The 15056-nt window shown below is 48.2% G+C and overlaps 1 protein-coding gene and 1 long non-coding RNA gene across 5 annotated transcripts in view; one reads left to right on the top strand and one right to left on the bottom strand.

The window, feature by feature from the left end:
• LOC309611398 overlaps positions 1–15056 on the bottom strand; it is a 545103-nt gene that overhangs the window by 390816 nt on the left and 139231 nt on the right. The gene's annotated exons all lie outside the window — the stretch shown is intronic.
• NOS1 (nitric oxide synthase 1) overlaps positions 1–15056 on the top strand; it is a 200128-nt gene that overhangs the window by 132931 nt on the left and 52141 nt on the right. For all 4 annotated transcript variants that reach the window (XM_082355693.1, XM_082355691.1, XM_082355694.1 and 1 more), the window contains exons 4-7: positions 9035–9163; positions 10476–10621; positions 11820–11982; positions 12763–12854. In XM_082355693.1, the coding sequence (XP_082211819.1) occupies positions 9035–9163; positions 10476–10621; positions 11820–11982; positions 12763–12854 (530 nt within the window). The remainder of the gene's footprint in view (positions 1–9034; positions 9164–10475; positions 10622–11819; positions 11983–12762; positions 12855–15056) is intronic.

The following is a 15056-nucleotide window of genomic DNA, read 5'->3' as shown; positions in this document are numbered from 1 at the left end:
AAGATGTATTGCTAGTGATTATATTGCTAATGTGAGGCAGATAGGGCAAGAAGCCCTGTCCCCATTTTGCAGATGACACCCTTGTGGCCCAGAAAGGGAAAGCGACCACCCACTGAGTCTTGGTGACAAAGCCGCATCTCTTTCCCTTTACGACGACATCGTCATCCTTGTCAATCGTTCAAATCAATGTTGTGTACGGCATTTACCTCCTGGGGCCAAGCTCTAGGAATACACAGAGCAGGGAGCAATAAGACCTAGATGGAAAAAAAGGAAACTTCGAGGGCCTGGATTCCAGGCCCAGCTCTGTGGCCTATCAGTTGTTAATTTGGGGATAGTCAGTTTACTTCTCAGAGCCTCCATTTCCTCATCTGAAAAGTGGGTTACCATGAGGAGTCCATGAACCAGTGGATATGCAGTGGCCTAGCCTGGGTGAGGCACAGAATAGGCATTTACTGAATGTCACTCGAAATGAAATTGAAATGATCACAGCCCTTGAGTTCAGAGCCTAGACGTCATCTTTTCCCGAGTATTTGCCTCAACCTCCAGAAACAACCACTCTCAAGACAAGCTCCAGACACAGACACACACACAGCAGTTATCACACTGTGATAGTTGCGGTTTCGTAGACTCATGAGCAGATGTTCCCCGCAGAGCCCACCTGGCTGGCTCTAGCAGATTCCACTGGCTGCATTCAGGGTACCTTCCTGGGGGGCCTGTTGATTACTCCGTTCCCTAAGCCTGTCTCTAAGCACTTGAGAAACCTCTTATGTTTTGAGGTTAGTTTCTCTCTGTGGGAAAGTGCCCCCAAATCCCTAATATAATATAAGTTGCAATTAGACCCATTTCTGCCCCCAGCTCTATCGGGCCAGGTATCCTTTGCCTTGATCTGGCTCACGACCAAAGTGAGACACTCAGGTTGGATTTTCCCTAAAGCATGTTCAATACCCCCGTCCCACTTCCTCGAGTCACCAGGGGTTCCTGGATCGCCCTCAAACAGGGCGCAAAGGATGCTTTCCAGGAATTTATACTGAACAGAGTCCCTCAGTTCCCAGTGGTGGCAGAATCCAAATCTTGCTGATGTTTCACATCCCTCCACCCAGACCATCACCTGCTCAGTGACCTCCAGGGTCTTCCTAGGTCACTTAGTCAAGGGACCAGCCTTCTATGACCTGCTGCTGTAGGTGGTCTGAGCCAGGGTGGAACCAGGAAGTGGGGCCTATATTGACGGGTGTTCAGGTTCAGCCCTGCTGGAATTTCCACATTTTTTTAAAATAAATAAATAAATAAATAAATAAATAAATAAATAAATAAATAAATTTATTTATTTATTTATTTTTGGCTGTGTTGGGTCTTCGTTGCTGCGCGCGGGCTTTCCCTAGTTGCGGCGAGCGGGGGCTACTCTTCGTTGCGATGTGCAGGCTTCTCATTGCGGTGGCTTCTCTTGTGGAGCACGGGCTCTAGGCACGCGGGCTTCAGTAGTTGTGACCTGCAGGCTCAGTAGTTGTGGCTTGCGGGCTCAGTAGTTGTGGCGCCCGGGCTTACTTGCTCCACAGCATGTGGGATCTTCCTGGACCAGGGCTCGAACCCATGTCCCCTGCATTGGCAGGTGGATTCCCAACCACTGTGCCAACAGGGAAACCCTGCACGTATTTTGTTAGCTGTTTGTTTTAATAGTGAATATATTCAATGCAAGCTGTTTGAGTGTTGTCCGTGTAGGACAATGACGTCCTAGCTCAGGAATCAGTGACTCCACTCTGTATGCTCATTTATTGCATCAAACTGTATTCAGATTCTTTCCCCAGATAGACCGAGTTGGGTCAAAGTCATTTCTTCCTCCTCTATTTACAAATGGGTATCAGCAGCCAAAGCCACCTTCACATGGAGATTCTCGGAAGTCCCCAGAGCCCCACCCCACTTCGATTTTCTGAGGGTCCCAGGATGTTTAAAAGGTAAAAAGTCCAAAACATGATCACCAAGCTTGTTGTGCATTTTAAATATTTACATTTAGCAAGTTAACGCTTTTAATAAACACACACAGTACAATGCAATATAATAGGAATGGACCACAAGATAATTACAGGATTTCTCAAAATTAATTCATAGCGCACATGTACATTCTGGTCTGGCAATGGGACCAAGTTTAAAGTTGTCTAATATCCTGATCATCTTGTGAGATCATCGTGACTACAAACATCACCTCATTTGGAGAAAGCAACAGCAAGCTAACTTCAAAACCCCTTGGGACTTCCCTGGCGGTCCAATGGTTAGGACTCCCTGATTCCACTGCAGGAGGCGCGGGTTCAATCCCTGGTCGGGGAACTAAGATCCCACATGCAGCGCTGCAGGCCCAAAAACAAAAACAGAGACAAACCCTCACCTCCAGAGGCTCTTGTCTGTGAACCCAAACTGTGACAAGAGTGACTTCCAAGCAGCCCCTTCCGTAATCAACCTCCACAAACTACAGAACACGGACCATTGAATCGGGGGAAAGAGAGAGAGTGGGGAAAGAATAAGCCATTTCAAGCTTCTGTGGAGTTATTATAAAGAATGAATCACTTTAGAAATCATGCTTTGAATACGCTACAAGGAAATTATACTCCAAGGTACTTAACACCGTTGGTTAAGTTTTATAAGTAGCAATTTTTAAATTGCACGGATGGGTGCGTACCTGCTGGTTTGCGGGCCCGTGGTTCTAGAAACTGAGCTGCCACAGCTCCCAACCGGGTTATACTTGCTGCTCTGAGCGGTGGTACCCACAGATCGGAACAGTGCCGCCTGGGGTGTGGCGTCCAGGCCCTGGTTCGGATGGCCCGCTGCCCGGCTCAGCCCCAGCGTGCTGCCCTCATTTTAGAGCAAGCCAAGCAGGGCAAGTTGCTGCAGGCCTGTGAGGGCGGAGCTGGCCCTGACACCAACGGTGAAAGAACGAGAACTTACTTGCTTTGTACAGGTTTGGGCCTCAGCTCCTAGATTCGTTTCCTAGAGCTGTTTTCAGGAGGAAGCACCACAAACTGGGTGGCTTAAACAACAGGAATTTATTATCTCAGAATCTGGAAACCAGAAGTCTGAGATCAAGGTGGCTACGGGGTTAGTTCCTTCTGAGGGCTGTGAGGGAAGGAGCTGCTCCAGGCCCCTGTCCTTGGCTTGTAGATGACGGTCTTCGTGTTCACACGGCGTTCTCCCTGTATACGTGTCTGCCTCCTAATTTCCCCTTTTTGTAAGATCACCAGTCATATTGGAGTAAGGCCACCTTAATGACCTCATTTTAACTTAATTACCTCTTTAAAGACTCCAAATAAGGTCACATTTTGAGGTCCTGGGGTTAGGGCATCAAGGTATGAATTGGGAGAACACAGTTCAACTCCTAACTGTTCCTAATATGTTCTGTGTCTGGCAGGCACCCCCCTCCCTGCTGTCAAGCTCTTGTCCCGGTTTCACTGTGAGGCTCCTGGCTGTGACAGCCCACGATCGGAGGAGGGCAGGGTGCCCGGCCTCTATTTCTAGATCTGCCAGATTCTGATGTCTAACGTCTATCTTCCTGCCTTAAAATCCTCCCTCCACGTTCCCACCCACTCCCACTCCTTACTTCCCAACGTCTGCTAAAAGGCTCACATCCTCCCACTTACCTAGACCGGAAGCCTCCAAGTCATTGTTGACTTTGTTCTTTTCCCTCCCATCCTCTCATGCTACAAGGCTCTTGTCCTGCTTCTGGCACGCCAGCTCCCATCTCCTCCCTTCCTGTCGTCTGCTCCTGCAACTGTATTTTGCACCCTCCTGGCCCCTCCCCTGCACTGGTGCAGCAGCGCCCCCCTGGGTCTCTGAGCCTTCACCCTCTCCCTCCTGTAGTCCCAGCAGTCACATATTTCCTAAAATTCAGCTTCGATAATGCCACCCCCTCCATAAGGCAGCTTCTCCACTGTCTACTAAATCAAGGCCCAAATCTTTGGCTTAGCATTTAAGGAACTCCACAATTTTGAACTGCATTTATTTATTTATTTAAACATCTTTATTGGAGTATAATTGCTTTACAATTTGAAATGCATTTAGACCTTATATTAAATAGCTCAAGCTGCCAAAACAACAACCACAGACTCAGCAGCTTAAACAACAGAAAGTTATTTCTCACAGTTCTGGAGGGTGGTGCCAGCATGGTAGCGTTTGGTGAGGGCTCTCTTCCTGTCTTGCAGACACCCACCTTACACAGCCTGTGCACACAGGGAAAGAGAGAGAGAGCGATCTCTCTTCCTCTTCTTATGAGACCACTAATCCTATCAGATTAGGGTCCTGCCCTTATAACCTCATTTAACCTTAAGTACCTTCTAAAAGCCCTATCTCCAAATATGTCACAATGGGAATGAGAGCTTCAACATATGAATTCGAGAGGATACAATTCAGTCCATAGCAGACCTCAGATGAACATGTTGTTGAACACGTAGTGTGTGCTGGGCACCGGTCTAGAGACTGGCGAAAGAGCAAAGTGGATGGTGAGTAGGCAAAAAACTGTATCTATATCTAAACATCTATAAAGATATATGTAAATCTATATAAGATAAAGAGGTATAACTACGTACATTCATGTGCAAATACATATACACTCACAAACTACAGGCAGTGATAAGTGCTATGAATAAAAATAAAGCATGATAAAGGGGCAGAGAGTAACAAGGATGGGGCGCTGTTTTAAAGAATGATAAGGAGTGATCTCTGACTCAGCAATGTTTAAGTGGATGGAGACATAAGTAAGATAGGTTACCTTTCAGCCACCGGAATTTAATCCTTCAAATCAGGAGTCTGCAAACTTTTTCTGTAAAGAAGAGGATAGGAAATATTTTTGGCTTTGTGGGCCATCCCATCTTAGTCTCCATCACAACTTCCCCACTCTGCCCTTGTATTGCAAAAGCAGCCGTAGACAAGATGGAAACAAACAAGGTTGGCTGTGTGCCAATAAAACTTTATTCACAGACACTGAAATTCAAACTTCATGTAACTTTCACCTGTCATGGCACATTATCCTTCTTTTGACTTTTTTATTCAACAAGTTTAAAATGGGAAGACCATTCTTAGTCCATGGGCTGTACCAAAATAGATGGTAGACCAAATTTGGCCCACGGGGCCACAGTTTGCAAACCCCTGCTTCAGAGCATGCAGCTAGAAGATGCTTCTCCCAAGAGAATGGGGATCACTGTAGGGCCTAGAACACAAGTCCCTGGCACACAGTACGTATTCAGTGTGTATTTGTTGAAAGAGAGAAAGCAGGGAGGGAAGGAAAGGGGCAAGGAATGAGGGTGCCGGGGCTCCTACAAGCTGAATTCCTGGCTCAGGACCCTAGGCTGACATGACCTCACCTGCTGTCTCCTCTTGGGTTGCGAGATCATTTCCTTCCATTTCCTCAGGGCCTCTCTGCAGGCTCCCCAAGCAAAGAGGTGTTGACAAAGCCTTTGAAATGCCCAGGAGCTCAGAGCCTCCTTTGCAAATTTAGGAACAGGCATCGAGGAGCCTGAACCCACTGAAATCGAGTCAGTGTCTCCCGCGACCTGAAAAGCTTCCATTGTCTACCCCAGATGCAAATCCAGAAACAAACACACACAGCCGCAGCCCAAAGTCCACTTGTGCCCCATTCCCAGCTTAACAACCCACAAGTGCCACTAATCTGAATTTTTAGCTTAGGTCCCCACTCAGAAAAGTCATTTGCATCCCCCATGCAGGCCCCTGACTGCTATATTAATCTCCCCATTTGTCCCCTCCTGAGTCAGCTAATATGACTGCTGGCTAATTAAAACATCAAAACCCAAGTACAACAGCCCTGCCAGAGGCCTCCTAATGCCTGGTTTCAAGTGGGCAGTTCACACAGCCTGGGGTGCAGAATGGCACACCTCGCACCTGGGCCCCCAATTACTTGTCTCGCAATGACCACCCCTCGCACATCTGGACCCTCAGCGCATGGCCTCTTTTACTGCCTGTTATCTCACTCCCTCCGCCCTGCCAATGATTGCTGCCGGCTGCCTGCCCACCGGCCACGCCCCACCCCTCTCTTCCTCCCTCCTTATCAGGCTCCCCGCGCTCCTGCCCTCCTGTCACCTCCACGGGTCCTGGGCCCGACCCCACCGCCAACACCATGTCTGTTATCCCCACTGTGGGATTCCAGCTGCTCCTCAACCTCCAGGGTGTTCAGAGAGAGAGTTTCTAAACGGGCTAAGTGACGCCCTGCCTAGGGAGAATGGCTGGGGTGCCTCCCACGTGGGCAAGGTAGGATTTTATTTTCTCAAGGATGCAGGTCGTCGGCACAATCAGAGGAATTTGTCACCACAAAGACCTGCCCAGAGGTGACCTCCATCACCTGAACATCTGCTGGAAGACACAGGAGTGGAAACAGAATCCGAAATAGAGAAGTTGAGGTTGTCTGGACAGGCCTTCCAAGGAAGTGGAGTTTGGATGTGGCTTCCCGTGGAGACATAAGTAAAATAACTTAAGAGTTTAGCAGGATAGAAGGGCAAATAGGGACTCTGCCTATTCCCTGTTAGGGAATTCACCCATATCATTCTCCTGCTGCCCGGGTGGCGGTACAGTAGTAACACTTATAGCAGTAGCCGTTGTAACAGGGCTACAAGTTTTACTAGTAGCAGAATAATGACACCAATAGTGATGAAGAATGGCTAACATTTAGGAGGCTGTTGCAATCACCCCAATGGAAGATGATGGAGGCTTGGACAGGGTGCTGGCCAGTAGATGGAGAGAAAGGGGACCAAATGGATTCTAGAGTTATTTAGAAGGCTAAAATGGATGGGAGTCAGGGATGGATTGGGTGTGGGAGATAAAGAGGATGACGCCCAGGAAGCTCCTCCCTGTGGCATATGCGCAGGTGGTGGATGGATGGTGGTGCCCAACACTGAGATGGGAGCCACTGGGGATGACTGGGTCCGGCCAGAGCAGGGAGGTGTGGAAGATCACGCGTCATAGTACCTTCCTTCTGTTCTCTGCCATTGCTCCCTGCACTGTTCCGGCGAGATCTTTAGCAGTGGCATGCTGTCACCTGCCTCCTGTTCCCCAGACTCCAACATGGCAGCATGGACGCTTTAGCACAGAGCTCCTCTTCCTTGGCCGGAAAGGTGGCTATGCCTCTCACTTCTCTGCCGGCAAGACTGTGCTCCCACTTCTTTGCCTGGTTAACACCTACTTATCCTTCGGGTCTTGACTTAGAAGTCAAATACTCTGGGTCAGGCGCCTCTTCTGTGTGCTTCCACAGCCCCCTACACACTGCCAACGTCCCGTGTTATGGCATCCACTTCACTCAATTATAATGGTTCATTAAATCACCATCCCCATTGGACTGTGAACTCCATGAGGGCACAGATCACATCTGTATGTTTGTCACTGTAGCCCTGGCCCTTACTGACTTGCCTGGCACATAGGAGATATTCAATAAACATGTGTTGAATGAATGAATGAATGAGTGAATTGTGCATGATCGTCAAGAGGCAGGATAGTCAAACAGTTAAGGGCATGGTTTCAAAGGCTAGACTGCCAGGCTTTGACTCCTGACTCCAGCTTACTAGCTCTGTGGTCTTAGGCAACTTAGTTAACCTGTCTGTGCCTCAGTTTCCTCATCTGTAAAATGGGGATGATGTTGTTTGGAACATAGCAAGTGCTCATTGAATGCTGGTTTTCAGTAGTTGTCCTTCAGAGTTCCCTGTGATTTCTGTCCTAGGCTTAACCTGATTTAATCCTAATTCACAGCTCCCTGCCAGCCTGAGCACCTCCAAGCTGATGAGATGTGGACCCTGCCTCCTTTCTGACTTCATCTCCTTGTACTCATCCTCACTCATCCACTCCAGCCACACTGGCCTCCTTGCTGGTCCTTTGAACTGAGCAAGCTCATCCTTACCTCAGGGTCTTTGCACTTGCCTCTTTCCCCTCCACTTTGTCACCATTACCTCCCTCTATATTATATTCTTATCACCACCTGAAATTATATCATCCATGTATTAGTTTACTTATTATTTATCTCTGCTTCTCCCAAAACGATGCTCCAGAAGGACAAGGATCCGGACTGCCTTGTTCGCCTCAGTGTCCCCAGTGCCTAACAGTGTCTGGCACATAGTAGGTGCTCAATAAATACAATTTGAATGTGTGAATGCCCTGCCTCAAGGTCACTGCCCACTGCTCTACTCTTTGGCCTGAGTGATGCAACATTGTCTCATCCTCTCCCCTCCCTTGCTCGGTTGTTGCATCAGGGGGTGCCTTCTGCCTGTCCCTTAGAGTTGCTGATGGTTGTCTGATGCACGAGCACACCTCTGCCCAGGCAGGTAGACGACCACTCAGAAACACCCAAGACAGAATGTGATCCTTATTGATGAAGTTCAAAATGGATGGGCCAACATTTGTCAGCCCAGGCTTATCCCCGCTCACCTACTGGACAGTTTGCTCACAGAGGTGAAGGTAAATGGAGCACTGAAGACATTCAAGATGGAGAGAACAGTAAGTGCAAAGGCCTGAGGCAGGGACACGTTTGGCCTTTTTGAAAAGCAGAAACCTGAAATCGGGGGAAAGTATTCTATGCTTTAAACCTTTCTCACATAAACTTTTTGTTTTCCCAGTACTTGCCCGAAATGGTGAGTTCGGTCTATGGCAGGAAGGCCCAGAAATCCAAGTCACTTGACCCAGCCTCAGGTTTGATTCCTCCGCCCTGAGGGCTGTTATCATTTGAAGAGACTGACAATGCTCTTTCAGTCACGTATTCATTCCACAAACTTTCATTAAGTCCCTGCTATGTGCCAGACCCTGTGCTAGACGCCAGAGAGACCACCTTTAAGTTCCTGACCCCTCTCCCCAGAATAGAACCTGAAACATTCTTCCACGGTGCCTCCTTGGAAGAGGGGCCAGGTTCCCAGCTACCTTGTATGTGTCCATCCCAGAGAGTCACAGACAGTTGGTGACTGGCGACAGATCCCAGGAAGAGCATCACCTCTCCCCATCCCAGTGGAAACAATCTTCCAGTGCCCTCAGATACATAATATCTCATCTTTATTCTCTCCTCCAGCCCCCTGCCTCGGGAAAACAGTCTCCCATAAAGAATGGCAGCCCCTCCAAGTGCCCTCGCTTCCTCAAGGTCAAGAACTGGGAGACCGATGTGGTTCTCTCTGACACCCTCCACCTTAAGAGCACGTTGGTGAGTACCCCAGCAAGGGGGAGACCAGGGTTTCTCAACCCCAGCAATATCCACACATGGGACTGAGTAATTCTTATCGTGGGGACCAACCTGTGCATTATAGGATGTTGAGCATCACCCCTGACCTGTGCCAACCAGATGCCAGTACCCCCCCCACCAAGTTGTGACAACCAAATATGTCTTCAGACATTACCAGATGTCCCCTGGGTGGGAAATTCACCCCCATTTGAGAACCACTGGTGGATACTTACTTGTGCAAATACTTTTTATTTGTGTCCCTTGTACTCAAAAGGGGAGTTGCTGGTTCTAAGTACATTCTTTTTCTCTCACACAATCTGACCACTGATGGAGGTTTGGACAAACCCTTCTTGGTTTTCAGTCTGTCCTCTAAATTTTATATATTTTTAAGTCAATCAACCAATCTGTTGTTTTACATTGTTCTGAAAAATGGACCTCTTGGAGGAATGTTGTCAGTTAGCTATTGGAGTGTAACAAACTTCCCCCAAAATTAGTGACCTGAAACAACCACCACTTATTATTTTCCAAAAGCCTACAGATTGGCTGTGTGGTTCTGCTGATTTCATGCTTCTGCGATCATCTGAGGGGTCAGCTCTCGGCAGGCTGGTCTAGGATGGCCCTGGCTGGGATAACTCAGCTCTGCTCCATGCGGCCTCTCATCCTCCAGCAAGCTAGCTTGGTCTCCTTCACATGCTGCTTGCAGTGTCCTGAGAGAATGAGCAGAAACGTGTAAGATCTCTTGAGATCTAGAGTCAGAATGGGCACAGTGTCACTTCTGCCATATTCTATTGGCCCAAACCAGCCCAGATTCAAAAGGACAGGGAAGAGGCTTTACCTCTTGATGAGAATTGCTGTAAAGTCACAGAGCAAAGGGTGTGAATACAAGGAGGGGAAGAATTAGGGCTATGTTCTGCAATCAACATCCCACAGACACATTCTAACAAGTTACTATAATCACTCTACTAGCTCCTTCTTGATCAACATGGGATCAAAAAAATATTTGGGGATTCAGCACCAATGGTTCTGCTTCCCAGGGAATGGCAGTCACAAAGCCCCTCTCCCCCCCCCAGTTAAGTAGAGCAAACACATTCAGAACCTTAAAATACTGCTTATCCTTTCCTTACCTGGGCTGATAACCAGGTCCAACAGTGATTAGAAGCTGGTATGTGAGAAATCCGCTTTGGGAATTAAAGCCAGGGAAACTCCACCACGAATGTCAGATCCAGGTCCACAGCCCTACACGTGCCACAGTTGGGTGAAACGAAGTAATAGCCCAAATCTCTTTTCCTTCCAGGGAACGGGATGCACCGAGCACGTCTGTATGGGGTCCATCATGCTTCCTTCTCAGCAAATACGAAGGCCTGAAGACGTCCGCACAAAAGAGCATCTCTTCCCTCTTGCCAAAGAGTTTATTGATCAGTACTACTCATCAATTAAAAGGCAAGTTCATGTCTACACTGGGAAGACTGGGTACTGGGTACAGAGACTTCAGGTCCAACTGTGCAGACAGTTGAACCAAGACCTGAGCATAAGGCCTCTGTGTGCCATGCACAGAGGTCAAAAACTGGTGGCCCAAGGGCCAGATCTGGCCCCTAGAAGTGTTTTTGTTTAGCCTGCAAAGTGTTGCTTAAATTTGAAACTTTTCAAGCAATTCCATGCCTGGGTATATTCCCTAAAGAAACTCTCACACTTGTTCACAAGAAGGCCTGCATAAGAATGTTCACTGAAACGTTGTTAGAATAGGAAAAAAGATTAAGAGCCAACTGGAAACAATCTCAACTCCATTGAACTCTGAACGTGTAAGTAAACTGTGGCCTTTTCTGTAATGGAATACTATACAGCTGTGAACACGAACAGGTGAAAACTCTGCATGTTCATGGAAATGAAGCTCCTAAATAACTTTGAGCAAAGGAAGAAAAGGACAGGTTGTAGAAGGATACATTCAGGACAGCCCCATTTACATCAACTTTTTCAACATGCAGAAAAATACTATACGTGCTTTAGGGGATAGATACACAAGTGGCGAAAATATAAACAAAAGCATGAGAATGCTAGATGCCACATTCAAAACAGCAGTCACTCCTGGAAAGAAAGTGGGCTACAGTGCAGAGTAGTTCCCAAGGAACTATAATATATTTTCTTATTTATTTATCATTTCTTAGGCTTGGGACATGGGTATTCATTACATTATTCTCTATACCTTTTTGTAAGCCTGAACCTTTTCATAAGAATTTTTTACCTTTCTAAAATTCAGTTTATTGCCACCATTTAAAAATTAGAAGAGTTCCCTTTAAAAATCAGATGTCCAGTTTCTCTTGAAAGAAGATCTGGCAGTACCAGGCCCCCCATTCCTATCAGACAACAGCAGGCTAGAGTAGAGTTGGGGCTGCCCCCTTTGGACCAGGTGTCGGCTCACCTGTTGGCTGCAGTCCCCAGCCAGCCAGTTCAGTCATATGCACACTGCCGGGCCTTTGCAGGCATTTGAGTTTGCCAGTCTCTGCTTTACGCTCAAACTCTTGTGTCCAGATATCAATCCAGAGTCTGTGGCTTCTGGCCTCCTGTAATAGCTCACTCCTTCCACCGACCTCTAATTTAGTAGAGAGGGTGATGCCCCCATGTCTCGTCTCTCTTCCCTCAGATTCGGCTCCAAAGCCCATATGGAGAGGCTGGGAGAGGTGAACAGGGAGACTGAAAGCACCGGCACCTACCAGCTCAAGGACACGGAGCTCATCTACGGGGCCAAGCACGGCTGGAGGAATGCCTCCCGCTGCGTCGGCCGGATCCAGTGGTCCAAGCTGCAGGTGGGCGGCCAGGCTCGGGTACCGCGAAGAGCCCTTTGGTGGGGTTGGGGCGGGGCGAGGAATGAGCTTTACGAAGGGTCAGCTCCTAGCAGGGGGCACTTGGTGGCTACGGTGAGCTCTCAGATGGTGATCATGGGGTCCCACATTCTCAGATCATGACTGAATCTGGCTTATATCTTACTTAGCCCAAACAATCTTTTTTTAAAAATTGAATTGGATGTCTCTAGGTAGGGCTTATACTCTCCAGTTTACTACAGACCCCACTTGCCCCTTTTGTCTTATACCTCCTCTCTTTCCTTATTTACATTATCTGCCTACTCCCTAAAAGCATTAGATTCTGTGTCCCCTGGTGTGACTTTTTTTTTTCCTCTAGGGAATAGTTTCGTTTTTGGAAGTAGATTAGTTATCAATCTCGGGTGGGGGGGGAGGGGTGTCTGATTTTTTGTTGTTGTTTTATTTTTAAGCCCCTAATCCCCAGGAGCCTCAGAGGAGATACAGGCAGCCCATGTAAAGTCTCTCCTCTGCTCACATCCCTTTCCTACATTCACGTACACTCCATGCCTACTTTTACGGGATTTTTCCTGGTTTGATTGGCCATAGTTATTAGGGTAGAAAAAAAGATAAAACCCAGCCCGGGGCTCAGTAATGACATGCTCACTACTCCAGGGGGGGCAGCAGCCGGGGAGGGGGGCTCTGGGCGCTCCTCCACTGGGAGGGTTGCCCTGGGGGTGATGAATGGGGAAGGAGGAGGTGATCATTCCCATGATATACCCCTTGCAGGTGTTCGATGCCCGCGACTGTACCACGGCTCACGGGATGTTCAACTACATCTGTAACCATATCAAGTATGCCACCAACAAAGGGAACCTCAGGTGAGCTGACCCGCTTAGGGGAGCGGAGTCTGATGTCCCCCCCATCGTTGACCCTTGGGTCTGGCGTTCACTCCCCTGTGAAGGAAATGCTCCACTTCTTTTCCCGGGGACAGGTGTCAAGCCAAGAGAGGTAGCCTGACATCCTCGTTCTAACCACCATGTGCCTTCTGTCCTGGGAGAAACAGACTCCCGTGTGGTTTGCAAGACTACAGCAACCAAAATTACGTTTATCCCACAGTTCAATATCACCCACGGCGGAAACAGGAAGGGATGTTTCAGATTCCCAGGAATAGGAAAATCCCATTGCCGGTGGTGACCTGCTTTTACCACCTCCTGCTCTGTTGCCTGGAGCCACCTCTGAGGCTCCCTGGGTTTAAAAGGCAATTTCTCTTCCCGCTGCTGTGGGGACCACCGTTTCTGTTTCCACCAAGCTGAGCCACACCTGGGACTCCTCTTGCCCTCCGCGAAGAACAAAGCCACAGGGTACAGGCCAAGGCAGGAAGGCGCCAATGTGAGCTGGTGGCTTCCACGTTGCCAAGTCTCAGCTGGGGGAGGAGCAGCTAGAAGGGAACAGCTGGGGCCCCGCAGACAGGCGGTGACAGTTGTTAATCCTGCTCCCTCAGTCCTGCCCCTGCATCTGTTCCCAGCAGCTGAGGACCAGCCCCATCTTGGGGCCATGCAGGACCACTGCAGGGATATTCCCACAAGCCCTCAGGCTACGCTGAGCTCATCCCCAAAGTGGCCTATTGGCATTAAGCATGGGCTTTCTTGGACGAGTCTCTTCCTTGAGAAGAAAATGGTGTTTGCCAGCTGAGCCCACCAATAGGAAAAGACCCTGTAATTTAAGCCCAGGGCCTGCTTGGGAAATTCGTATTCAGATCTTTTTCCTAAAAGACCTCACCCCTCAGAAAACAATCAAGAGCCCTCCTGCGTATCCTAACGTTAAAGGAGGGCCCAGTCAAGGTCTTGGCCTCAAGGAGTTTATGGGTTATTTTGGTAGCTTTCAAATGGTGCTGTGATGGGGTAATATGGGGGGCGGGATCTCCACAGGGTAAGCAGTGCACCTTTGCTTTTTTCAATTCTGTATTGGGGGGGCGGGTCTAAAGGAGATATTCTATTGATGAAATATTTGGCTAATTTTTTTTTTTTTACAAGTTTGAAACTACACATCTGCACACGATGAGAGGCCATAAGAGAATGTATACCATGTATAGAAACTATCTAAGCATAAAGGAGGAAGGTGGACCAGGGAGATGAAGGGAGGGAGAGAGATGTATCTCAAACAGTACAGGGCATTAGACTTGCCATTTTGCGACATTGTGCTTAGGAGACTTGGGAGACGGGAGGTGTGAACCTGTTCTGTGTCCTCCATTGGCTCATTCCCACACACAGAGTAAGTATCCCACCCCACCGTGTGAGATTCTGGAGTTTCTAAACACACTTTTTGAATATATATAAACAAACACAAACAGGCTTTATCTGCCGCTCAACCAAAGAAACAGCCATGTGGTTTAATGCTGGAGGGAAATGCTCACAATTTTACTCAGTCTGTGTTCATCTCCAATATGGCACCTTTGCTAAGAGATTTTTAAGAGCATCTTTGGCTCTATATGACTTCCGCCTTCAGCCTGGGTTCTAGACTCACCCCGAGGTGTGACACACCGCTCCCTGCAGTATTAAATGCAGTATTGTCTTGTGCAGACAGTATGACCTAAATGTGCTCAAAAGGAGGCCCTGGGAACTAGATAAGACAGGGGATGCTGTGTGGAGAAAGCAAATTTGAATCGGGCCTTGAAATTGGGTACATGACAGCAGAAACAGACTCCAACCAAGGGAGCAGCAGGGCAGGGTTCCAGGGGCAGGATGTGAATGGGAGCAGATGTGAGCATTGGTTTGGACCTATGACGTCATCCCCATGTTGACACAAGCCAGGATGTGGTTTCCATAGCCTAGGATTTGGTCCGTGGATGGAACTGATGAGTCCAGGTAACAGGAGCTCCTGGCCAGAGATAATATCAAACCACTTCGTGAAAAAATTACTCTCCTTTCCATTTGTTTCAATCCTTCTGATGGTACCAAAGAGGATAAGGCATCATTATAACACCTCTCCAAAACGCCAATTTCCCTTTTAACAAAACAAGAGCAGGGCTCCAGTGAGGTGCCTTCCGTAGGCAACCACATGTTTCTACAATTTAATAACAG

This window comes from Balaenoptera borealis (genome assembly GCF_965194805.1).
Source record: "Balaenoptera borealis genome assembly, chromosome: 14".
In the NCBI taxonomy this organism is placed as follows: domain Eukaryota; kingdom Metazoa; phylum Chordata; class Mammalia; order Artiodactyla; family Balaenopteridae; genus Balaenoptera; species Balaenoptera borealis.
The sequence above is the reverse complement of the archived record's forward strand: the minus strand, read 5'-3'. Positions and strand labels throughout refer to the sequence as shown.